The sequence below is a fragment of the Seriola aureovittata genome, chromosome 1, assembly GCF_021018895.1.
Source record: "Seriola aureovittata isolate HTS-2021-v1 ecotype China chromosome 1, ASM2101889v1, whole genome shotgun sequence".
Classification (NCBI taxonomy): domain Eukaryota; kingdom Metazoa; phylum Chordata; class Actinopteri; order Carangiformes; family Carangidae; genus Seriola; species Seriola aureovittata.
In genome coordinates this window covers 25,410,838-25,438,086 of record NC_079364.1, presented here as the reverse complement: position 1 = coordinate 25,438,086, position 27,249 = coordinate 25,410,838, and the positions used below count along the sequence as shown (strand labels likewise).

Sequence of the window (27,249 nt, the reverse complement as noted above, 5' to 3'; positions counted from 1 at the left end):
CAAGTAAATATTCTACAGTAAATACCTCAGAGACTCAGAAACAGCATCATCTGCCCTGGATGCTACACTTCAACCTAACTACGTGTTCTGCCATCCATGGGAAAACCCCATAGAGTGGGACATTTGTATAGACACGATGAACAGCCAATCAGCGCCTGAGAATGAAGCGCATGACCAATGCCTGTCTGTGAATGCAATAACGTCATGCATTAAGTTTAGTGAGGTCGTCTCCTGTAAATAATATATCTCATAGCTGTAGCGATACACTGTATAATTTCACTTATTTCCCATGGATAACAGATTTATCTAAATGCTGTTAGTATACTGTATGGGGTGGCAGTCCACTGCCAGCCTGCTTGCTGTTGTCCAGCTTGCTAGGCTAACTTTGGCGTGATACTTAGCTGGTTAGGACGCTAGCATTAGCTAGCTATTTAGCTAATCAGAGGTTAACTGGCATTACGGGAGAAATCCAGCTTGTTTTAGAGGCCTGTATCTAATTGGGATGGACATTTGAAATGACAGTCATCTGCAGCCTCTAACTGAAGTGACGCGTATCAAAGGTAAGGGGACCATGCCATTAACACTGAATGAAAGTGTGTATTTGTTGCATTTAAAGGCTACGGTACGTTAGCTACTTCCCTCTCTTAAAGGGCCTTTGACTGACAGCTCTTGCCTGGTGATGACACACTGCTGCTCTGGTTGTCAGGGAAAACGTTCATTAAAACGAGTTATGATGTTGTCAGTGACACTGGAATAAACAGAACTGTAAACGGGTCTGTGGTTGTCACCTCAATGATCGTGCTAAATAAATGTCAAATCGGGTAAGCTCTAGTTCGTGTTAGGTTGACATTACTTTCAATTTTCTACTTGTTTCTTAGCTGCTTCTTAGCCTCAACACCGTTGTCTTAGTAGCTACTCTGACGATACATGATTTTTTTTAAAACAATCGAGTTAATATTGTAAACCAGCTTCTGCTGTTATGCTTAAAAGAAATGATGGATAGTGTGAGTTCTTTACTGTGACGGGTGCTTGATTTTCACGTCTGAGGTGTCATTAGGGGAAATCCATTCGCCTCATATTAGTGTTGCAACTGTGTGTCAGAAGAAGTGAATTGTCTGCTCACCGTCTATTTTTAGAATATTCAAATCAGTAGATACGAGTAATGTCACACGAGGTCCTGCTAATAACAGGGAAACTGCACAGAGATGACTGAGCAGAGAGAGGGAGAGTACACTGCTGAGACCATCGCGACATTTCACACAACAAAACACAACAAGCAAACTGGACCAGAGAATTGTGGGTTAAAGATCAGTATTCAAGATTAGTTTAAAAAGACATCGGAGATTTTAACTTATGTTTCTCTGTCAAAATTATCATTTATAATTTACCTGGTATCATTCATCATAATTCCTTATCCTTCGCCTTAATGTATTTACAACCGTTTTAGATCATGCTCAGTCATGATTAGTAGTTTCTTATTTCAGTGTGGCTCAACAGTCATCCATTTACAACTGATTTATGAAACTATATCCAGTTGTTTATGTCGAAGCCTGCTTTTAGACAAAAGAAACAAAAATTATGCTAGTTTCTATGCTTAGGAATGAGATGAGGAATGCAGTGGTACTAATGCAAATGCTATTTGTGTATTGTACTTAGAGTTACACTATTACACTTTTACTATGTACTTTTGTTTTACTTGTTGTGGTATGCTTCAGCTGTCTCAACAAAAACACACATGGGGCTACATACTGTATGTGCAGTTATATATTGTGTTGCTGTCAAATGTATTTGTTGGTTTGTCTGTTACGCCATTTTAATTATCTGTATACTGCTAATATGAGGAATATTTTATTTTTAATTGAGGAAATGAGATTACTGTAACAAGCATGCAGCTAACCACTCTTGCTCTTGTTATTTTAATTGTACCTGTCTATTGACATCTCAGCATAAACTGGTTTGAATAAATTTTTTTTGAGATGGTTGTGTTTGTTCTTTTTTACCACAGACCACAGGTCAAGCTTGCCTTGATGTTGGACCTCTTGCCTAGCATGCAGCGATGAGCTCTGTCCTATGGAGCCAGGAAAAGCCCAGTGGGGGCTTCAGGGAGGACTGGCGCTTCTACATGGTCGTGAAAGAGTGTACAGTGGAGAAGCCTCCCCAGAAGACCCTGAGGATCCCACGTGGCAGTCTTGGCCAGGCATGCCAGGAGCGCAACAGCCTGGGGAGAACACTGCCCCCATGCAAAGGCAAGAAAAGTCTCCGCATTCTGGACCAGACCAACGTCGTGCTGAGCCTGGATGAGCGGGACGTCCAGGAACTGGATGAGAAGCTGGCTGAGCTGCTGTTCCCCATTACCAACTGTGAGGAGAGATATGCCCTGCTCTGCAACAAGTCACGGCTAGAACGCGTCTGTGATATTGACTGTGGATCGAAGGTCCGTGTCCAGTTGCGCTCAGGAGATGAACCTCTGCCTGGTGTGGTCCGCTTCAAGGGCTCGCTGCTTCCTGACAGGGCACTCTCTGGAATCTGGTTTGGAGTGGAGCTGCTGGTGAGAACTCTTGTGTTTTGTTTTTTTTTTGCTCCCATTTCGTGGCAATGTTGATCTATTCGAAGATGCTTATTATTATTATTATTATTATTTTTGTCTTTGTTCATTGTGCATCTTTATTGTCATTGCATTAAAAACACAATGAAATTAAGTTTGGCAGCAATCCTCTTGGCAGCATATGTTAAAATAAATAAGACTAAAATCGAATAATAGAAAAATTAACTCCAGTGTTAGAGATTTATGAAGTTACACAGTACAAATTAGACAATTTCCTTTTTTAGGAAAGGTATTGTTGATGCTTAAATTTGATTCAGGTTATTTTTATAATAACACGACAAAAAGAAAAACAGGGACAAGAAAATTAGTCTAAGCAACACCACTGTGATAGTAAATGCATTTTTATAGGAAACAGTTATTAATGGCATGAGTCTGATAATTGCAAACTAGCTGTCAGTGTAGGAACACAGGTTACATCTGTGTCTGAATGGCTTATGTACGTTCCTTTCAGTCTTATCTGACACAATCGAAGCAGCTAGTAACTGGTTCTTGAGAGCTTTCTTAAAACAGGTGACTTTGTGTGACCCAGGTAACATTTAAAAACTTGCTGTCTTTATTACGGAGCTCCCCTTGTGTCATCTGACGAAAAAACACCCACGTCATGTCTAAATCTGTGCTCTCAGTTTACAAATACGTGCACACGGATTACAAATCCGAGAACATGGTTTATTAACTGATTTACACATGGCTCTTATTTTTGACCCAATGCGGTCTCTGTACTTTATATATTGGGAACAGAAGTATAACCATTTCTGCTTACCGCTAGCCTTCATTAGTGAAAGTGCTTATGACATTTGCAATGAAGTGTTTGTACTGCTGTTCCTAATAAATAAGGCATAAAGAAGTGTGTGGTTTTGCTGGAATCCATGTCAGCTTGTACTTGTATTGTTTGAAAGTTTTAAATACAACTTTTGAAAATAACAAAGTGCACTTTGAAACAAATCAGATTATTTGAGAACTAAGTTGGTGACTATTGAGAGCGGTTTGTACAGAGCACAGAGCAGTATTGCTAAGGCAGAATGAAAAGCTGAATATTCACAGTTCATCATATACATTTTTATTTGTGGAAAATGCACTTTTAAATTAAGTATTAAGTACTTTCATTTGGTTGTTTGGCTTCAAATTTCTTCACAAATTTAATAAAGTTAGAGACTGGCTACAAATGTTATTTTAGTGAAGGCTGAAACAAAGAAGAAATGACAACATTTTCATTTTAGTCCTATTATTCGTTTAATCTCAATACTAAATTTAATCATTCAATGTCATACCATTCATTCTGTACCGTATGTACAATAAGTAACAAAATACAAAGGCCTGCTTTATTGTAGCACAATGTTGTTTTTATTCTACTCAGTTCAGCTGTAGCTTTCTTGAGTGGGCTGATGGAGCTCAAGCATTCAAACTGTAGCTCAGTATAAAGGCCTCAGAGTTTGCACATATGCTTCAGACAGAATTCTAATTTTATGCCCCTTACCAAATAGAGATCACTGTGTTCTTTTTGCTAATATATGCCAGCAGTTATAGTGATTTGGCACATTTTAATATCTAAAGCCTGCATGAGAGAAAATAAGCACAATATGTAACAGTAGGGTTGTGAGAACATCCTGCACCTTGTTTGAAATTTTTTGATGTATTTATCATCGCAGTAAGTCAAGTTGTATTCCTGCTGCAGTAATCGATCATATTCTCTCAAAGCTCTATGACATCGACTTCCTTTCACTGAGGAATGCTGAGCAAGCAGCCTTGCTACCTGCCCTACTTGTTTTGACAATAAGTTGAACATCTCTCTTGCTCCTGTTCTGTTTCACTCTTTGCATTTGTCTCATCATCTTTCCTCTACTTTCTTCTCCCAGGAGGAGGGCCGGGGCCAAGGCTTCACGGAGGGCTCCTACCAGGGCCGCCAACTTTTCCGCTGTGAGGATGAATGCGGTGTGTTCGTGGCCCTTGACAAACTTGAACTCTGGGAGGATGATGATGATGAAACCTTGGGTGAGCTGGAGGTTGACCATGTAAATCTAGTGGAAGAGGACCAGGACTTCCCTCCACTGGAGATCAACTCCAGGGTCCTGGTGCAGACCAGGGATGGACCCGAGAGAGGCACCATCATTTTTTGTGACCTGCTGCCAGGAAATGAGAGCCTGGGCTACTATGTGGGAGTTGACATGGTAAATAAGGCTCTCTCTACATAGGTAGTTTTATTGTACCCACTACAGTATGTCTATAGATAGATGCAGGAACAGGTTGTAAATGTTAACGCTGAAATAGTTACTGTAGTCAATCGACAGAAATCTATTTTAATCAGTGGGCGTTTAAGTGTGGCACTTTCTCGGGAGGGATCACTAACTTTTTGGAGTCTGCACTGGTTGCTGCTCCTGAACAAGAAATAGCTCTGCAAGGTGAGTTGTCGTATGGATTTAGCAAACGTGTTAATTAGTAAGCTTTATAGGTAGCAACAAAACAAATATTGATTTCCCAAAATGTCAAACCTTTCCTTTAAATACAGTTCATCGCTGGTCCCTGACATTCTAGCTACGTCTTTTAACAAATCGTCATTCTACACAATGAGTTAAAATATGTAACTTCTTATGGTTAGAAATTCAGAAATTTAGGTCATATGCGTGGTCTTGGGGGGGAACATATGCTGTGGTTGGACTATGCTTTGCCATGCACTGTGATTGTTATGTGTAACAATTCGTTGGCTAACAGGGCAAATAATGTGCGTTCAAACCCAACTTGGCATACAGGAAGTGAAACTTGCTCCAATTTTGTAAAATCTACATCATCTCTGCTTCTTTAGTGTTTAATTCCATCACTTTTACATTTGCATTCAGTTAGATAGCACTTTTTAATAAAGTGAGGGGACATCACGACTCATGATGATCTCCCATCTTTGTTGTTGTTTGTTTGAACATCACTCCATGGATCCTGGACTCAGTAGAGGGCAGCAACATGCAAAAAGTCACAGGTTTTAGTTTAAATGCACAGAGACGATTATGTGAGTTACTGTGGATCCCAGGTTTTCTGTCATGACTTGCCTTTGTTTTTCTTTTTCTTTTTTTGTTGCGATCGTTTCTCTCTATGTCGAAGGAACATGTCTTGTTGCCTGGGATCACAGTAGCTGGTATCTATGACTACTGTTGTCAGGCGGGAGTTGTATTGTAGTCATAGAGAGATTGAAACACATAACTGAGGCATTTGACTGCTGATCGTTAGCAGCAGCACCAACAGCAGCAGCAGCAGCAACCCACTCAGTGCATCTGAGCCACCCACACAAAGGCAAGGCAGTCACGCGGGGAGTGAGGTAAAGACTTAGTGCTGTATGACCCAACAGCATGGCAAAGGGCCAGCAGGCAGCTGAGGAGAGCCCACTGCTCTGCCTCATTCTGCGTCCAGCCTCGCCCTGCCTTCTTTAGCAAGTGGCACTGGCCTCATGCTTATCTTAGATTATCCCACCGGAGCAGAAACCTGGATTCATAACTAAAGAAGAAGAATAGTGGTTGTGCTTTCAGAGAAAGTAGAGCTTCTGGGTGGTAGGACTTCAAGTGGAAGATCTCATGTTTAGGTGGAGAAGATTACACGAGCAACTGGATCATCACAACACACAGGATCAAGCTTAAGCATTATTTTTAGGTAGAGCGATAAGACAACAGACCTTATTAATTGTCAACAACATACTAGAGGAAGAAGCACATGTGGCACCAGGTTGAGCAGTTTTACAGAGGTGAAGAGCATCTGTGAGGGTTATAAGGGTCTCATGTGTCCAACTCTTTCAGGACAATCCTATCGGGGACTGGGATGGTGTGATTGACGGGAAGTTGCTGTGTAATTTTGCCAGTTTGGAGCACACTCGACTTGTCCCCATCTGCGACGTAATGCCAGGTGAGTCACCTAGTATTTGTCTCTGTTTTTGTACCATATGTGTGTCATAAAACCTTAACGTTTGCAGAAACTATTCAGCTGTCCATCGCTCGGACCAGCACCAAGCTCTTTCTGAGCGTTCTGAGTTTGTGTTTTGCTCACAGCGGGAACAGAGAGCCTTTTGTGCTGATGGCTCGCTTGTTTTTGAAAGTCAAGTGATATACTCAGGCTCTTTGTTCTCCACATTAGCGTATTGGTTTGTTTATGTGTGCTACCGCTGCCTCTCAAACTATTGTTAATTTTTAAAAATTTGTCATCTATCTTTGAGACCCCTCCTTTTGAGATCTCTAGGCAAGTATATATGACCACTAAGTAGAGCTTCTTTAAAATCTACCGCCAAAAATAATTTATTTTCTAATTTGTTAGGCATGTGGTGCTGGATAGTTAAAGTTGTCCTTTGTGACAGTCAGTCTTTGTGCAAAGGCAGAAGCAAGAAAACTTTATATATGTACATGTTTACTGACTTGCAGGTAAATACAATATCTTTAGCCTGTTTCCTTCCTCAAGCAATGCACAGTCTGTTGTTATTGGCTAAATGTTGTAGGCTGGGTTATTACTTCAGAGGCTGTAACACAACACAGTTATCCACATGGCAGATTACTTAAACTACAGTGTCTTCCATTAAAGTCTTTTTCTTTATCTAGGGAAACTAAAGCAGAGTTTTGAGACTACTTTTTGGATCTGTAATTGTGTTTTTATCAAACTACATTTCTTTTGCAAAATATAATCATTGTTTTGGGGTTTGTTTTTTTGACAATGTTGAGTGACAAATTAAAAAAAGGAAAATGGTAGAGGGTCAATGTAAAGTTACATACTAGCAAGTTGGCTGAAGACATTCAGTGCATGTTAGTTGGCAGATAGAGTTGTCGTGCCTCTAATGTGGATGTATTTCTGGGCTATACAGAATATTCCATGCAGGACCAAAGGCTGCAAAAGCACAGTTTTGCCCCCAGAGGCACCAACAGTGACAAGTCGTCCTCTGGCCAAAGCAAACCAAAGAGCAAAGGTATTGCACTGCTGTTATGATACAAACCTAAGTGATGTACCCACAACTTGGTGTAATGATAACTCTTAAAGGGGCATTCCATCAAATCGCGTGGTTGTGATTCTGCATATATATACAGTATATGTATATAAAAGCCATCAAACTACTTGATTTTTGCTGAATCACAAATTTTGATTTGTCAGTCCCTGATAGAAGAAGCCTTTTCGTTGTTACAGAGAACATGTACAATTTTAGGCAAGCAAAGCAAAGAATAACAACCAAGAAAACATTTTTAGTGGAATGTCCCTTTTTAAAAAGCTAATAATAATAGAAGGAATGCTTGACTCCTAAAAGAAACTCCTGTTGCTGCTGTATTGATTTAATTTGACTTGACTTGAATGGAATGTGTAACTACCTTGATTCTTTTCTTTTGCTGCGTGCTTTTATGGAGAAAACTGCCTTCAGTTGCTGATTTATTGGCATTTTTGACGTGTTTTTTACCCTTTTATTCTTCACTGGCTTTGCTGTTGAAACTCTCACAAAACATATTCCCAGACACACATGCACACACTTGCAGACACGTACACATTTTCCTTATCTGTCTGTTTTTTTTTTTCATGTACTTGTGCTATTTACAGGATTAGGTCATCAGTGTGGCAGTAGAAGCAAGTCTGAATTTTACTATACTTTAAATGGCAGCTCTGTTGATCCCCCAGCCCAGTCCAAATCCAAAAGCACATGGTACATTGATGAAGGTAAAACACTGGTACTCATGGGATGCCAACCATCTCATCAGCAAGCTCCTGTTCACAACAAGCTACTTACTAATCGGTTTTGCTCAGGCACACTTTTATTGGTGCTGTATATTTTTAATACACTAACACTGGCAGGATCAGGGGTTCCATTCCCAGTGGGCCATCCCTGTACTAAAAGATACACTCCGTCACTGTGGGTTGCTCTGAATAGAGGTGTCCTCCAAAAATAGCATAAAATAGACTGGAGATTGTTTTAATAATTGACAGTCGTGTGTAAGAACTTGTTTTTCCCACCTGCAAGAAACACATGGACACATCATCATTTTTCAATGATTATGGCACTTTTTAAAATTATTTTTACTGATTTGACTTAAGGTTTCTCATAATTATTAAATAAAAAGTCACCAAAATTTGTTTTTCTCATAATATATCATAACTAGGAAAACTCATTCTTAAAAGTTTTAAAATTTAAAATTTATACTTATACTATATTTTAAAATCTTTGGGCTTTTTTGCCATAATTTGACAGTTCATAGTGAAGAGGCAGATGGAAATCATAAGGGAGAGGGAGTGGGGGTGTGTAACCAAGATCCACTTGTATTTTATTGTATTTCAAATCTATGAGGAATAATTATGAGGAAAAATATTTCATAATTTTGACACACAGTAATGTCTAATAATATGAGACACTAAATCAATGAGGAATTATATATATTAGATATATATAGGTACATATATTATATATTATAATTATGAAAAGATCATCCAAATCCCATGAATATTATTTGATCAGTAGTTCACTATAAGTTTGCTGAAAACATTGATATGTATGTATGCTGTTAACAAACAACAAAAATAGTTTTCAGTAGGATACAGAAGAGGCACATTTTAGATGTATATAGGAGAAACACTGGGGTTAAGGATTGTTATATATATATATATATATATATATATGGCATTGTGAAACTGGGCATCTTTAACAATGTACCCATGGGAAAGTGGTCTCTGACTTTTTCTGTAAGATGACTGAAATGCTTCAGAAAACGGTGTCAGAGTGGATTTGCTGAAGTATCATATAAGTGTAATAGTACCCTTGTAATTATAAGAAACCTTAAATCAGTTACGAAAAGTTATCTGCTTTCTTTTAGAATTTTTTCAAACAGGTGGGAAAATTGGAGTTCCCTACAAAATGTACAATATATGTAGGTTACATACTATTATAACTTTAAGTTGGGACAAAAAAGCCCCCCTTCATTCTGCATAAGGAGGATGACTTATTCAGTTGCTTTAAGGTTCAAGACGTCACAACAAACTTTAAGTAAATGTTTGCAGAGAAAACAGTAGTTTGTTGCAGTAGCTTGCTATAAAGAATTCTCCACTCGTCTCGTCTTTCATCACCATTTTAGTGTCATATCCCACCTGCATGGAGTAATTGGTGTTGCATAAGGCTTTCAATGATGCTCAGTGCTACAAATGACTCATTAACTAGCTGTTGACCTGTTATGGTTGCAGATGCAGTTAAACAATACAAAAAATCTGTGTAATAATATTTTGCAGGCCACAGCATTAGTAAAAGCCTTTATTTCTGATGTCAGGACGGACTGATTCAGTCAGCACATTGTTTCATTGTTTTTGTATGTCCATTGGTGTGGGGTCACAATTTCAGGATTTTTTTATTTTATTTTTATTTGTTTATGAAATTCTACTGTTCATTTCATAGCCAATACATATCAGTTGTGAAGAATTTGAACCTTTTGAAATGTTTGTTGGAGTTTAGAGGCAGATTATGAGTGAATGTTTAACAACAACAACTCTGGATGTTTAGCTCTCTGTTTATGGTCACATTGAGGATAAGCTTCATGTTCTAATTGTGGATTGTGTTTCTACAAAAACTTCTACACATCCCAAAACATCCAGGAAATTAAAAAGAAAAAAGATACACAAGAAAAGATGCTTATGTACCTAAACATCATGGAAAATAGTTGAGTGCCTGCAATAGTATTTCAGTACTTATGCATGTAATCTCACATATTGTTTGAATTGCAGAAGTTAGCAGAAGTCAGTCATAAATGACTGATATGCTGTCTTCACAACTGCTTACTCATCCTGTGAATGTGTAATCACTGTCATGTTCCTCAGGGTCACTCTCTGTGTTTTAACTATGGTTATGGTGCTGTAATTTCTGTCATGAAGTCAACAGATAAGGCTACAAACCTCTGTAGTTCTTTCGGTGAAGGAACAGATCTTAGTCAGCCAATAACAGTCTGTTTGGGATACATTTGTCTGTCATCACAGTTCAGTCAGTACCTGTGATCTTGCATCACCCTTTCTGAGAGTCAGAATTCAGAGAGAACAATATACAACTAACTATACATATACAATATTACATAACGCTGATAAGGTTGTTGTGTATGTTTGTACTGACTCAACTGTTCTGGTGCACAAACATCCATTCTTAAAAAGGGTGACACTTTTCTTCCACAAACGCATAGTTATACTTTTAAATGGAATAATCAGAGTAATAATCAGAGTTATGAAAGTTATGAAATATTTTCCGTAAAGCACTTTCAATTTGATGTGCACATAAATTGATAGAAATTCTCATGGTTAAATAGATAGTGTCAGTTCAGAAGCATAGTGAATCATATTTCAGTTAAGGGTATTTTCATATTTTGGCCAGAAACTTGAGTCAAGGTAAAAACTTGTTCTTTCAGGAATTAGGGGGGGTCCATCATCAATGGTTTTTACACATAGGAATATTTCTGAGCTGTGGACCAGTGAATAGTGCTGATCAGTGATTCAGCACTGTATACCCAACACTATACCCTATTACAAATAACCTGGGTGCATTTTCTTCTTACTTAAATATAAAGTTGATATTTTGCCTCACCTTCTGACCAGTCACTCCAACTGTGGCTATGGTAAATATTTTTTATACATCTATAAATGCTACGGCATCTTTTTGTAGTTATCCAGAAGAATATGTTTGTACTGTCAAATAAAAACCAGAATGTGCCAATTGAGAAGTGTAAAAGAATGCTGGAAAATATGACATTTAATATTTACAAGAAAAATCTGGTTGGCCTAAGTGTGAAAATACCCCAAGACGCTGAGATTAAAAAAACCCCCAACATTTTAAAGTAGAAGAGCTTCACTCTCGACATATGAGAGTTGTTTTCTCTCACTATTTGATTTTGGAAGTTCCCTTTGTGCAGGTTCCTTTCTTCATTCCTTCAGATGGTGGTATTAAAGAGTAACTTTAGCTTACTCTTTAAACACTGACATCTACATTAGGAAACATAGCCTACACAATAGGATGTGTTTTGTACTGTAAAATGGACATTAACTTTTCTTTTCTCTCCTGCAGTTGGGGAGGATCCCGCCAAGTCACTTACTGACACGCCCCCCGACTTCAACCAATCCTCCCCGCCCTCCAGAGCCCCGCCCTCTTCCTCGTTGTCTAGTGACAACAAGTTCCACTCTCTGCCCTTCAGCCTCAACCGGAAAACTGGGCCCATTGATAGCATGAGTCATGGGCCTCTCTCCCTCTCCGTCCAGTCGGTGATGGGAGAGCAGCCTGAGCCCCCATCGCCTGCTGCGCCTCCCTCACCGCGACCTCCGACGCCTCCCCGTGGGCAGCCAGGCCTAGAGGTCGGCTCTCTGGTGGAGGTGAAGGAGAACCCCCCTTTGTGTGGTGTCATTCGCTGGGTGGGTCTGCATCCTGGCTTGCTGGAGCCTCTGGCTGGGCTGGAGCTGGTGAGACAACACAGCAATGTAAACTTAGAAGTTAGATTTAGATTTCTGTATCACTCAGTGAAAAAAAAAAAATCACAGTTAGGGTATAATGTTCATGGGACAAATTGCTTTCTCGCCAAGAGTTAGATGAAAAGGTCTATACCACTCTCATATCTGCCCTGTCAGTATAAACCTATACCCAGCAGCTGGTTATCTTAGCTTAGCATAAAGACTGGAAACAATAGGAAATACTAGCTTGGCTCTGTCTTAAGGTGACAAAATCTGCCTACCAGACCTCTAAAACTAACAAATTAAAATATAATGTTTTGTTAGTTTAATCTGTAGAAAAACTGTATAATACAAATGACAAATTGTGAATTTATTACGGGGGTTTGTTCCTGACTATTTCTTGGCACAGTCACCTCCTGCCTGCCAGCCTCATGTTGACAACAAGACTTGAGGATGTTTAACTTCTTTCAAACACAATGTTGCTGTTAGTAAAAGTTCTGAGTAAAGTGCAAAATCCAACATATTCGTCACTAAACAGCCAATCACTGGCTGAATAAATGAAAGCCCATGTTTTAATAGTGCATTCACATGCAGTACCTAACAATAGATGACCTGAACTTGACCTTCTCTTCCAGGAAGAAGAGTGTCCTGGTTGCACTGACGGCACCTTCAAAGGCACGCGGTACTTCACCTGTCCACCCAAAAAAGCCCTGTTTGTGAAGCTCAAGTGCTGCCGGCCTGACTCCCGCTTCCCGTCCCTGCACCACTCCTCCAATCCCATAGAGAGGTGCAACTCCATCGGTGAGTCAGTAGGAGGCGTACAGATTATTAAAGGCACCAAATTGACGATTGCTTCCAAATGTTTTATGTTTAAACTTGTATGTTGTGTGTTTATGTTTACCCAGCATTTGGGGGTTACCTGAGTGAGGTAGTACATGAGAACACGCCTCCCCGCACAGAGAACGATGGTCTGGATATCATGGTGGGAAAAAAGAAAGGCATCCAGGGCCACTACAACTCTTGTTACCTGGATTCAACTCTCTTCTGGTCAGTACTCTTTTGGTCTAAGAGTAAATACTTCAGTCATATTGATTGACTACATGGTGTTTCCTCAGCCAACAGTGCTGTGTTTGCCTAGCGGCAGAGGCTTATTAGTAAACTATTTTAACTCTGACCACTGGCTCTGACAGGAGGTTGTATTCCAGCTGTGCACTGGCTGGATGATAGTGGTACATCTGATGTTTCTGCCAACATTGCCAAAGGGCCTTTGAAAGAAGCAGTCAACCCAATCTACTCTCCCAAACTACAGGAGATCGCTTTACTATGCTTTGACCAATTTTGAAATCTAGTTTCAAACTCTACAATTCTTATAAAAAAATGGGTTTACCATAGAAGTAAATACAAATGCAATTGAACATCACATGAAAATGTACAAATATTTTTTCAATAATATCTGGGTTTTAATATAAGTGACTATAAGAACAATTAATACTAATCATCATCAGTTATCTTATGTAAATTAGAAAATAGATACATTAATTTAAATCCCTCTGTTGTATATTCTGCTCTACAGTCTTTTCTCCTTCAGTTCTGTACTGGACACGGTTCTGCTGAGACCACGATCAAAGACTGATGTAGAGTATTACAGAGAGACCCAAGAGCTGTTACGCACAGAGATAGTCAACCCCCTGCGCATGTAAGTCCCAGTGGTTCATTGCATACATACTCTGCTGCAGGTTTTGACATTGACACTTACAGTACAGTACACATACAGGTATTGACTTTTTTACAGTGAGCTAAAAGTTTCTGCTCTGGAGTTGAATGCTAAAGTTTTTACAGGATCTTTGAATAACACCTCACAGATGGTTTAAACTCAGATAAACAAAACAAAAGAGACCCACATGGTTTTGAATCTGGAATATTACTGGTATTATTTACTTCATCAAATCCTGAGTGCATACACAATGCAAACTGTACTAGCAAAGCTAATGTCACTGTACCATATGTGGCTTTTTAGCTAGCTTGTAACTTGCCCGGTCTTCGTCCTACAGACATGGGTATGTGTGTGCCACAAAAGTGATGAAACTAAGAAGGATCCTGGAGAACGTAGAGGCTGCCTCTGGGTTTACCTCTGAAGAAAAAGGTAGGAGAATGATACAAATGATTGGTAAAATAGAAAACACTGCAGCAAGTCATAAGAAACAAAAGAAAAAAAAGCAGTTTTAACATAGCACATGAATTCATGCCATCAACTTTCCAGCTTTTACAGTGTCTACACTGTACAGCAGCATTTGTACATATGTATGTTTATGTATGCATGTTACTTCCAAGTGTCTCAAATCTTACTGAAGCACAACTTGTACTACAGATCCTGAGGAGTTCCTCAATATCCTTTTCCATCACATACTGAGGGTGGATCCGCTGCTCAAGCTAAGGTAAGCCCAGTCATCTTCTCAAAGAATCCAAAACATCTCTGGTTACATTTACTTTTGTATTGTTATTACTGAAATAGTTAAACTTCTTTTAGTATTGTTTTAGTTGTTGGTTTTACAGAGCAAAAGAAATGCCTGAAATAGTTTAATGATGCAGTTATTACTCTTCACACACAAACCATACAGTATGTGTGACATGTCCTTGATTGTCACTGCTTACCAAACGCTGCAAATATAGTTACAAACACACCACTGCTAAACCACAGGGATATAACAGACTGTGTCTAAATCTGTAATATTTAGATCTACACAGTCACATAAAGTTTCACTTCTGCTGCAATGCTTACATTGGAGATTGAACAGCGGACAGTGTGGGCAAAGCGGTTTAACTGTAGGAGTTCTTTGGTCACGTAATAAAAACTCCCTCGATAGTCCTGTTTAAGGCTCTGCTGTTCAGATGAGAAGAGTTGATGTCTCAGAGAGCCAGATGTCATCATTCCTGTCTACTGTTTTATAGGATTATGCAAAGTAATTCTATAGTGATCTTAAACTTAACAAAATCCTTCCTTACGCTTTCATACTAAAGCCAAGCAGTGACACACTCACAAAGTTGTAAAGCCACATCATGTACCATAACACATGTTATGTTACTGACAGAAAACAAAAGCTTTATTATGGGACCTTGCTTCACTTGAAAGGCAGTGATGAAATTGGTCAACCATGGAAATCTGTCAACACCTGATAAATATCTGTCTTAAGAGACAGGATACAGAGACAGGATACAGCTTTTACAAAAAATAGTTAAACATATTTCAAGATGTTAAATGTCAAGTTAAGCTGCCAGATGTCCTGCTTTCAAAGGAGAAACAAAGTATGAATTTCTTAATTTAATAAGCCTCAACTGATGTCAAAGCAACCTAAAATGTCTAGGTACTACAGATAGTCCCTTTGATGTTCTGTTATCTTTGATCCTGTGAGAATTGAAGATGTGAATGAAACTGAGATAAATGAATAGGCTTTGTTCTCCAGGTCAGCAGGACAGAAGGTCCAGGACTGTTACTTTTACCAGATCTTCATGGACAAGAAAGACAAGGTTGGAGTTCCCACTATCCAGCAGCTCCTCGAGTGGTCCTTCATCAACAGTGACCTAAAGTTTGCAGAGGTGAATTTCATTTTGTTGTATTCACCAGGTTAACATGTGTAAAGTTCAAAGTTTGGTAATATGTTGCTGTGGATTGAGATAACAGATTGATTCTGGTTTTGTACAGTCAAACCAAACTTTGGATATTCATTACCATTCAAAAATTTGACTTTTATTCCAACAAATGCAGCGTGTGAGGATTCAGATTTAGAAAACATTAAGCTTAGTGCGCAAGTTATCCTTCACTTATGGATGGAATTGGTGTCTAAATCTTCAAGCTTCAAGGAAATAAGATTAAGCTGTACATTCCTTAATTTAGCTGAAAGTACACGTTTACATTTACTTGTGCAAAATAACATAACAAATAACTTAACATCTCCAATGCGTAGTATAGAATTAGTTCCCCCTTGTGTTAATTATCTGTTTTTGAAATAAAAGTGGTAAAACCTGAAACTACATTTGTAGTTTTTATTAGGGTACATAGGGGTATTAATTATTATACCTTTCCGTAATCTAAATTAAACTACGAGTAAAAGACTTACTCATAGTTTAATTGTTTAACTGTTTGAATGCTGAATGTGAGAACAAAAAGCTGCGAGCTGAGATCCAGAGGGAGGGAGAGTGAGAATGCTGGAGAGTGGAAAAGGTTTCACACAGGTAAGCTTGTCTCTGTCCATGGGTTACAGGACTGTGTGAACTAGGCCAAAAACAAACCCAAATATGGCCCTTCCCATATTAAAAGAATCTAATTCAAACAAGAAGTGTGGAACATAAATCACAGAATACAGATTGTGTCTTCGTATTCTTAATGTTGTATCCTCATTTCCTTACCTTTTTTTCACACTTGATAAAATGACACATTTTCAAAGAATCAAAATTGACTGTTGTCTTTACTTTCTTTTACAGACTTAACTGTAATGTGGCTCTATACTGTGATGAGTATCAAGTACATTGAGTACACTCTGTTCTGGAACCCCTTTGGCTTCAGGTTTCAGTTTGTGTGTGCACTGAGCTTTGCTGATATGTCCATGCTGCTTTGTTGATGACTACAGTTTTCTCCTCGTCTGTTTTCCCTGACCCCCCTCTCCAGGCTCCCTCCTGCCTTATTATCCAGATGCCCCGTTTTGGAAAGGACTTTAAGATGTTCAACAAGATTTTCCCTTCGCTAGAGTTAGACATCACAGACCTTCTTGAAGACAGTGAGTTGTAGCTAATATTTTTTGTTTCCAGTGTGTAAGTGTGGTGTGTTCTTGCCGATCAATGGTGATTCAGAGTTGTGTGGCATTCGGTAATGAAATTTCGCTGAGTTGTCGCTGCAACTCAGCTGAGATGAAGGAACCCTTTCCTTTCTCTTTCTTTCAAATCTGCTCTTAACTTCTTAAAGAACTACACTTGTGTGCAGTATGTCACCAGTAATAAAGGTATGTGTCTTTATTATTCAGCTCCAAGGGAATGTCGAATCTGCGGAGGCCTGGCTCTGTACGAGTGTCGAGACTGTTACGAAGACGGGGATATCACTGCGGGCAAGATTAAACAGTTCTGTGAAAAGTGCAATACACAGGTAAACAACAGAGGGCATTATTGCAACACCAGTTGAACAAAAATGAGTTGTAGAGTCTGTGTTAGGACGATCCATTTGGTGGCGCCAAATCCAAAGGAATCATACTGTCTGAATGCAGAAGTTATGTTGCAGAACAGAGGCTTAAACAGTACATTGTAACACATGGACCGTTCATTTCTTTCCTTGCTAGTGGTCAGTGCGTTTGCTGAAACATTATTTAATTTATATCTACTTTGCCTATCTTGCAGTTTGAATCCTCAAATATACTTCAAAGCTTTTATTTTCTGCTCATTTTCAATCTATGAAATATGTACATCTTCTGTTTAGCCTTAATAAGCCACAGTAACAAAGAGTGTGTGTGTGTGTGTGTGTGTGTGATGGTGTGTCTGCATGTACTGATTTAGGTTCACCTCCACCCGAGGAGGAAAGCCCATCGGCACGGCAAACTGTCTGTCCCCAAGGAGCTGCAAGAAGGTACGGGGCGGCAGGGCAGTTTTCCCCGTCAGAGGATGGAGCTGTTCGCCGTGCTGTGCATCGAAACCAGTCACTACGTTGCCTTCGTCAAGTACGGCAGCGCAGATTCCGCCTGGCTCTTCTTCGACAGTATGGCAGACCGTGATGGTGGGTGTCATGGCCTTTCGATGTTGCGTTTGTTATGACATCAAACTGATCCTTGAAATGAAGCTGTTATGCAGGTGTAGGAAATGTATATGAAATTGTAACTGCAACATGAGTAAAGGAATTTAACAAGTTGTTAGTGACACTCAGAAATCCAATGAAGAATGGACTAGAGTCATTTATTACTTCACAGAACACATTCATGCTAAATGAATGTTTGTTTTGTAAATTTTAAACCAAACTTAGGGTTTGTGATATTGTAAAACTTTGAGACACAGTGTAACTATTAATTTCAAACGGCCAAAGCATCTCTATATGATCTGCTGCACTGCATTTAACTCTAATCTTAACTGGGTATTAGTGCTGTAATTACTAATTTACTGATTTTTTTTAATTTTTTTTTTACGGTTAATACATTCATTGTTGGATCAGTGAAATGTCAGAAAATAAATAAATAATAAATAAATAATAAATTAAATTAAATCAAATCCTGTAAAGGAAAGACAAACAGCAAGTGGAAGATGTAACAAGGCTGGGTTTGCTTAAAATGACTTATGATCAATTATCAAGTATTCATTTGTCAAAATAGTTTCTTAAGTTTTTTTTTTTTTTTGATTGATTAATTGATCAATTGACTAATAGTTTCAGCTTTAATTGCTGTTGTATTTAAATATAGCAAAAACATTTGAGTGCATAAATATATGTAACAATACAATGAGTGGTGGAAAATTACTATAGTATTTACTTATACTATAGAATATAGTGTTTAATATTTGAAAATCAACTTGATGTACATATCTGCTATTGGCAACATCTATGACACTGTGATTTGACTTGATGTATTAAATCCTAGTTATCCAGTGTTCCAAACAACAAGAATTTGTTGGGACTATGATATACCCTAGGCTTTGCTTCTATAAGTTATTTCTAATGACTGCACATGTGGCTCTGCAGGAGGCCAGAATGGTTTCAACATCCCCCAGGTGTCACCCTGTCCGGAGGTGGAGGTCTACCTGAAAATGACCCCAGAGGAGCTGCACGCTCTGGATCCCAAGAGCATCCAGGGCCAGGCCCGACGCCTGCTTTGTGACGCCTACATGTGCATGTACCAGAGTCCGACCATGAGCCTGTACAAGTAGAATCCTCTCCCCAAACCCCTACCCCTCCATTCCTGTCCCTCAGCCACACCACCTCCCCCTCCCCCAGGGCAGGAGATTCCCAGAAAGACATAAAAATAAAAAATAAACTAAAACAAGAAAGGCTGACTGCCAGCAGGGGTGCTGTCTGGAGTTAACCCTCTCCACCCCACCTCTTCTCAATGCCTGGCTATCTCTGGAGGCTGGAGAGATGGAAGAAAGGGGGAGAAGCCTATTTGCACTGTGCATTAGTTCAAGTGTTGTGTTCTTCATATAGTCCTATGTAGCTTCCCTGTGTCTCACAGCTGAGCATTGGTGGTGGATGATGAAGCAAAGGTAGGCCTTAAGAAGATTCCCTCCCTCTTTAAGGAGGAAGCAGGAGAAGAGGGGCGGGTGGGCATGTTTGCGACGTTGCGGCTGACAGAACAAGCAACAACGACAAGTTGAGCTTGTGGGAGAACCTTGGCCGCCTCATTTACCTTAAGAAAAGAGGAGTCCTGCTATTCTTAATCACTGTAAAAGACGGGAGCTTTCCATTAATGCCACGTTAAGGAAGCAATTCAGTGCGCAAATCCTCATCCAACTTATGTGTACTGTTCTAAAAACTTGTGTAAAATCTCTTAGTAGCATAGATTTCTCCAGGTAGTAACATCAACAGTATAGATGTCAACCTACTGTGCAGTTGCATTAAGACCAGAGTATTCTGCTCTTTGTGAACCGGTTTGCATATTTCCCCATCACGCTGTGTAAATGTCTTTACAGTATATGTTTTGCAGAAACAGATGTAGCCATTGTAAAAGCCTCATGTTTTACTGCATACTTGCTCAACCAATGCTGCACTTTTGTTCTATCCCCAAGTGGACTTATCAGGAAACATTTAGGTTTTGCTCTTTATTTTCTCTCCCATTGGAAGGCACACTGAGTGCTAATTTGTTGGTCGGGAGACATCAGAGTTTTGTGTTACAGAATACAAATTTGCTTCTCCTCTGTAGCTGTAAAGAATGGGCTGCATTGCTAATGCAGAGTAGATGCCAGATAAATGCATGAAGGGAGACTTGTACAATGGCTCCTGTTGTAAAGCTGGTTGGTGGAGCACTCCATGCATTCATAGGGTCAATGAGGTGAAATACTGGAAGAGCCTGACTGTTTTTAAAGTAAGAGTGTGTGATGTGAAGAATTTCACATGCAGTGTTTTACGTCTTTGACTCATTGTGTTGATGACTAAATCTAAATTATATTTTATGTTTACGAAGCCTTTTCTCTGCCCGTCATGGGGGGTCTGATTTCCTGTGGGTGAAGAGGAGCAAGTATTGACTTTCGCTGCCTTTCATGAAGATGCGACATGCCATGTTTCCAGCCATGCGCCAGATAACTAAAGAATTGTGATCAAATGTTATTATTTATTATATTCTAATCATATTACAAACTCATATGTCATCCCTTTTTTTTGAAAATGACACAGGGTTGATGATACTGTAAGGTATGGGTACTCCTTGTCCTCTTTCACTGTATATTGAAGTGAGTTTTTGTAGTTTACGCTGTCTCATAGCAACTACTGAATGTTAATAGTGACATGTTGAACAGTGTAGAGCTGACAAAAGGAAGGAAATGAAGAGGCACAAGGCTGGTAACCTTGGGGCACCATATATATATATGTATTTAAAGAAGAAAATTAAATTAAAAAATTAAAAGCTTGATCCGTGATTCCATTGTATTCCAGTTTTATAGAATACTTTATGTACACCAATCATACTGTGGATCAAGATATGAAGTAGCTGTTGGGGTTTTTTCATATATCCCACAAAATTGGATAAAATCAATCAACTGCAGATGTTGGAAACAGCATTATATATATTTTTCCTAAGTCACAACTTAATCTTGGATTTAGTTGTGAGTATAAAACAAGTGTTTAAAGGCGTTTTATAAATTAGGTTCCAGATGACAACTTCCATTTTGCTGTGTGTTCGTTTCCACTGTCCCAGGGATTCTGACAGAGGACCTTCCTTTTCTGCACTGCTGAAGCTTGTCACTGACTGGAGCCTTGTTTTCTGTGAAAGAAGTCTCAGAGCAAAGGATGGGATTTTGATTTTTTTTTTTTTTTTTCTGTTGCATCTGTACAGTACAGAAATATGTAATGGGTGGAAAATTAATGTCAGTGATATTCCTGTAAATGTTAACAAAATAAAGCCCATTTTGAAGGGTACACAGAATGTTGTGAGTAAATTTAGGACTTTTCAGCAAGTTATTGACAAACACTTTTTTAATCAGTTATTTCACTTACACGATACAGCAACACCACTCTCAGTGACAAGCTACCATGGAGAGAAGGTAGAAAATATTACCATACAGTATTACATGTTTTGTCTTACACAATAGATAACTAGTAGGTTTAAATTGATATAAAACACACATTGCTATGTTGGAGAGATATAAAAAAAAAGCTAATTTTAAGGGATACTACAACACTTTCACTTGCTGTTTGGCTTCAACAAGTAACTTTGAGAGTTTGAAGTATTTAGTTACATATATATTAGAAAATACAAAAAGCTGGGTTTGGATATTTTTCAAATTTATGTGCATGCACAGTTTTTGTGTTGTGTGTGCATTTAAAGCAGGGAGTTGTAGCAGTAAAGCAAATTCTTTACAGTAGTGTTTACTAAAATAGACTAGAACAAAAAACAAAACAAATAAGGTTCATATTCAGTAATTTCTTGATCTCCCTTCAAGTTGCTACAGTATGTTGCAAAAAGTTTTACTCGACTGTTTCTTTTCTGCATTTTGTTAAAAGTGGGAGTTCTGTGTGAAAATGTGGATTTAAACCTTCTTCAAAACTTGCAAGAAACAAACGCTTACAGGGATAAATTGACTACTACTGAGTGTTTTTGTAAAATAACACTTTCTGAATATGGCCAGAAATATACTGACATCAGTGGCTGCTCGAGAAAATATTTTGTATTATTATTATTATTTTTACATAGTGAGGATTTGGAGAGTGTAGCAGTAAATCCTTGTCAAACGTGGCTTTTGGTGTATTTTTCAATGTTTGAAGTGTGTATTATCCTCCTCTACAAAGATCTGGTCCTGTACTGATAGGATTACCATGATCAAGCCCAATTTAGGACTCTTGAGACAGTGATCATCCACTGACTTGTAAACATACAACAACAATATGATCACAGCTTGTTATATTTACAGTGGGATGAGAAAGATTAATCCTACTGTTTTGACCACTTGGTTGGCTTTAGTCTTCTATCTGTCCTATATGTTCAGATTAAGTCTACATCCAGTGACCCAATTCCCCAGACAACCCCTGACAAACCGATACCCTGGAATAAATCAGCATGTATTATACATGCATCTCCCCCACAGGAACCCTATTCCACCTTACCCCTTTTAGTTTTTAGTCAAACTTGAAACCAGCTTAGCAAGCTGACTTCAGAAGTGCCAGATAAGTATTTGTCAACAGAACAGCTGGCACACAATGCCCTCTTGTAGCTTTATGCCACAGCATATGCCAGCCGCTCGTAGCGCGTGGTAATTTAGCTGGGGCTGGTTCTACAGGAACAGATGGGCTCAAGTATTGTTATTCTCGCTCCAGCTCAGGGCCCCTGGGGGGAATCACTAAATAAAATCAAAGCAGATGGACCTCTCTGGGCTAGGCTGTGTTTATGATAAACAGCCAGTGCAACCATTGTCCATCTAACACCTTAACCCCACCCTCCACACAAACTAACTGGTAACAGGATTACAGTAGTTTAACCTCACCTGCTCCGAGCTTCAACTCTCTATTCACCAAAACAGCATCCAAACCCAAACAGAGAGAAGACAGGAAGTACATTATGACTTACCCTATTATGTGGAAAGTTTCAATACTTTCCATGCACCACAACAAGTGCTATTTTTTTTACCTCACTGACCTTAAACTGTAAAATTCTCTCAAAACAGAAACTCTTATTTTGGTGCTGATTTAGAAACATCTGACTTCCCTGTTCTTTCTCACTGACAGAGGGCTGTTTTGTTCTTTTATAACCTTGCCAAGATTTCATTGCTGTGGTTCTCACATCCATGTCATGGACACAGGCCTTGGTGGCAGTATGGTTATAGCAAACACCATCTCATAAGGTAATATGGTGTCCCCCTATTTGTTATACAGTACATGGGAATGCAGGTCAGTTCTTGCTTAGCATTGAAATCCAAATCTACTTTCATTCCCATGGGAAAAGACAGCAATAAACAAAGGAATCCTATCACTGGAGGAGGAAGGTAAATGTTTAAGGCCATTCAGACAACAGGAAAGCAGTGATTTCCGGCACTAAAGATGAAAAAGAGTCGAGCTTGAACGGTTTTCAGCCAATCAGTCCTAACTCAATATACCACTTAGGTGTTGTTTTAACTCCATCATGATAACCAGTTTTATTTAGTATCTTCAAAGGTCAGTTTCTGATGAAGTCAAAGTAGTGTAATCAACATAATGTTTATAGCCAAATGTTTTAACTCAGCACTTACTCAGTCACTTTAAGCTATATTAAAATCTTTGCTTTAGTTTTTTTTCTCGCAACCTCAGCAGACAGTTATTTTTCATCATTACTCAGACTGTTTTTTCATGGACACATGCCCCTCTAGAATTGCACGCATTTAGCCTATCTATCAATTAGAGTCATCAGTAGAGGGACACAAGTGCCTCTGGCTTGAATGTTGTCAGGACACAAAATTAACATTTGTCAGTTGTTGTCTCTTGCTTTTTCGAATGATTGTGTGCAGTCATCTAGGTTTTATTAGTTCTAAAAGAGCTTGTAAAGAAATAAATAAAGTCATTATTTATTTTATCCTCAAAATGTAGACAAATAAATTCAAAATTGATATAGCAAACCAATTCCAAATTCAAACATTTTTTGGTGTCTTTGGATGCTCTAAAATTAAGGTTGATGCAACCATAACTGGCTCTCCATTCTGGATTGCTTTGATGCTACTGAACTCCATTGTAATCTTAACATTTTTATTCATCTAAGTAACACATTAGTCCTTCTCCCACATTTTCAGAAAGGACCCTGGCTGCTTGGATGAAGAATTAATTGCCTCTAAAGCAACAGCGACCAGATGTTGTTGCTCCTAAGAGCCAGGTGTGGATAAATTGCATATGCAGAATGTGTGTAAAATATTTAAAGTCGTATCTTTCACTTAAGGTGTGAAGTGTTTTTATTGCCCATCACTGCTTTGAGTATGGCGAGAGGAAAGGCCGGCGGCCCCCCTGGGCTCGCCATGCTGGAGCTCAGCACCTGTGGTGTTAAGACGACGAATGGTGAGGCTGAGAGTGAGACTTGGCATGGCAGTGTGTCGTGGTGGGGTTGGTGCATGGGTGGGTGTATCGGTGGAGAGAGAGTGGGGGGTGGAGGTGCTCATCCACCTGGTCGCTCTCTAATTCCCTCCTGGCTGCCACGTTTAACACTGCATTATTTACAGGTGCTCTCTGGATGGAGACACAAGCTGCTGTCTGCTTTAAATATGGATGTTTGTGTGTGTGTGTGTGTGTGTGTGTGAGAGGCTGCTTGTTAAAGAGTGGAGCAGAGTTGTACCGTGTCCTCACTTTTATCCACGCAAACATTTTTTGTTGCAAAAAACTGTTCTTCAAGAATTGACGTATATGAATTTGAAACTGCTGAGTTTGCATTGCAACCCCCGATATGCGACAGTCAGTTTGTCTTCGTTTTACATTGCTACAATGCGGAAGTGTCTGGCAACTTAGTTTGTGATTTAATACCATTAATCACATAAAAAAGGTGACAATGACATAATCTACATGTCCATCTACAGATAATGATGTTATTGCTCTTTGGGACAATTTCCTGGGAATGTAACCTTCCGATAGCATGACTAGCCAGTGAACATTGTGAAGATTTAGCAGCTGTAGAGATAGCTGTTGCCCTCAGGAGTTGGTAGAGACCAAAAACAGAGCTAAAACTGAGTGAATATTTGATGTACTCTCTGCCAGGTGGCTGGAAACATGAGCCCAGATGAATGATAATGTTAATCTGTAACTGCTGGATGTGTAATTAAGCAACTTTTCACCGTATCAACTTAAAAGGTCATGATGATGTTTCAGTGTTGTGTGCACAACTTGTTTCTGTTGCCTCCAAGTGGACAAAAAAATCTGTTATTGCAGGTTCAAAATAAATGACCAAAGTGTGCTTTATTGGCATGTTGCTGTCCATTGAAAACCATGTATCTCCATGAAAATTCTCATACTTCTTATAAATAATGTGTGTGTTTCCCCTGTACTCTCTTCAAGTTTATGCAGCACAGGGCAACATGTCCTCCAACCAAACCTACCAGATAGGATGCTCATTCCCACCCTTGGATATGACCCATAGGACCGTGTCAGCAGCAGGTGTACAGACCATCGTCGTCAGTAATAAGAATTAAAAACAATAATAAACACAATTAAGGTTTGGTTAGGTTAGGTTTGGACATAAAAACTACTAGTACTTCTTTAACATTTGTCGTCACGGTTACATTAAGAAACATGTAGGTAAGGTTGATTGTTGAGAATGAACAAGCGGACTCCCGTGTAAAAGTCCTGTACTTTGTCGACTCTTCCATCCACTGTAACCCTCTCTATATACCTCACCTGACTTCCTTTTTTGTTCCCATCATAATTACTCCGACCGCTGGAGGTCACCTAACAATAAAATGTAACTATGGGTCGTAATAAGCTGCTCACACAGACGACCTATCACTTTTTGTACAGGAGGACAGTCTAGCACAGGGAGCAGTGGGAAATGGATCTGTCACTTCACCCCTGCCACTCTAATGTGTTTACTGCTATTAACCCCACGGCCCATGAGGTTACATCCAGTACTTACTGTACATAATTCCCACAATAAAGGTGCATAGGAATATCAATTCCAGTTAAACAAGATACAGTATGTGGCATCATGAGGGCAACATATACAGAGACTGGCCTTAGACAGACACTAAACATTGTGCTCTTTTGTGAACTACATACTATCGTCCACTGTAATGAGTGCAAGATCACAGTGAGGGTTAGATTAGCTTAAGTGAACTATGTCCTACTTCCCTCATCAATGACCTTTTAAAATCTGCTTCACAATTTCCTGTCACAAACTAAACAATAGTCAGATTGAACAGATATATTAAAAGGGACTTGAAGTTATCCAAAGCAAATAATCATGTTTGGATCAAAGGACAATTAAAGGACCAGTCATGAGGTCACTCATTATTCTCAAAGTAGGAAGCCTTTTTTTGGTTTAGTTTAGATTAGTTTATTGACACATAAGGTGGAACATGATTATGCAGGCAGCCATGTTCATTAACATTATATTATATAGTAAAGTCATAGACTTGAAATTGTTTAAACACACATAGCTTAATACATGTCTGGAAAATCTTCAGAAATTAGTTGATAGAAACAAATTTAGGGAAATAATCGACCCCTTCCCACATGACCATGTTATTACATCATTTACTTTTCTTTTGTACCACTTGGTACAGAATCTCAAAAATGACTCTCATCTGCCTGCTGGATGGACGAGGTACACCCTGTACAGATAAAAGCATAAACACTCCTTGTACCCAAACAAAGGCATCAAGCAGGCATTTCATTAGACCATTGTGTGATATGGCAGGCCGCTGCTGTGAATGTATTTATTAGTTTGCGATACATGCCTTTTCCTGTTGTTCCCGGGGCAGTGGATAATGCTGGTTTTGTTCACGGCCCAGTGTGAACGGCGCCTCGGCTGCCAGCTGTCAGGGCTGATACCGTCTCATTTGGATTCCCAGCCTGCTTGCTGAATGGCTAATTAGATTTGCCATTTTCAATCCACTGATTGCTATACATAGTAGGACAAAGGGGCTGACAGCATGTAGCATTCAAGTCCAACTGTAACAATTAATAACTACGGTAATTAACGTGTGTTGGGCACCATTGATTATGACATTACCTGCAGAACGGATGGCCTGGCCCCTGCCATTTCATTAAGGAGCACAGATATAGATTGTTATTAATAAACTGCTCTCTGCAGCTGAGAAGAGGTTATTAATTACACAAATTAGCGGGTGCAAAGGTAATCAAGTTAAAGCGGTTTCGTTAGCAATAATTGATCTAATTTTTACTGACCACTCCTGTTGGATCATGTCACACGCCCCCGTGTGAAGAGAAATCACCTCATTAACAAAAGTTTAATCCTAATCATAGTTCTTGGTCTGCCTGGCTTTAAGGTCATATCTGAATGTCAGAACCATTTGAAATTGATTGGTGGTAAATTGAATCAATGTCATGTTTAGAAAACAATAACAACTAATGGATTGAGCAAGCTAGCCCAAAACAAACAGGTTTA

The 27,249-nt window shown here is 39.1% G+C and overlaps 1 protein-coding gene across 3 annotated transcripts; it reads left to right on the top strand.

Moving 5' to 3' along the window:
* Window positions 1-209: 209 nt before the first annotated feature.
* Window positions 210-21,098, top strand: cylda (cylindromatosis (turban tumor syndrome), a). 3 transcript variants are annotated; one of them, XM_056375362.1, is made up of 17 exons: window positions 210-560; window positions 2,006-2,548; window positions 4,459-4,770; window positions 6,379-6,484; window positions 7,428-7,529; window positions 8,147-8,263; window positions 11,631-12,019; window positions 12,643-12,808; window positions 12,913-13,054; window positions 13,581-13,703; window positions 14,059-14,150; window positions 14,376-14,442; window positions 15,469-15,601; window positions 16,671-16,779; window positions 17,023-17,141; window positions 17,546-17,762; window positions 18,714-21,098. In XM_056375362.1, the coding sequence occupies exons 2-17, from the start codon at window positions 2,057-2,059 to the stop codon at window positions 18,896-18,898; spliced, it is 2,871 nt and encodes a 956-aa protein (XP_056231337.1). In that variant the 5' UTR covers window positions 210-560; window positions 2,006-2,056; the 3' UTR covers window positions 18,899-21,098. The 3 variants fall into 3 exon arrangements, with proteins under 3 accessions (XP_056231337.1, XP_056231343.1, XP_056231350.1); XM_056375368.1 differs by lacking the exon at window positions 8,147-8,263; XM_056375375.1 differs by lacking the exons at window positions 7,428-7,529; window positions 8,147-8,263.
* The last annotated feature ends 6,151 nt before the right edge of the window (window positions 21,099-27,249 follow it).

Excerpts from the sequence above, each read along its gene's own strand:
- cylda (XM_056375362.1), top strand. The coding sequence starts at position 2,057 with ATGAGCTCTGTCCTATGGAGCCAGGAAAAGCCCAGTGGGGGCTTCAGG. Across the intron at positions 15,602-16,670 it reads GTGACCTAAAGTTTGCAGAG|GCTCCCTCCTGCCTTATTAT; the intron begins GTGAATTTCATT and ends CCCCCTCTCCAG. Across the intron at positions 17,142-17,545 it reads GTGAAAAGTGCAATACACAG|GTTCACCTCCACCCGAGGAG; the intron begins GTAAACAACAGA and ends GTACTGATTTAG.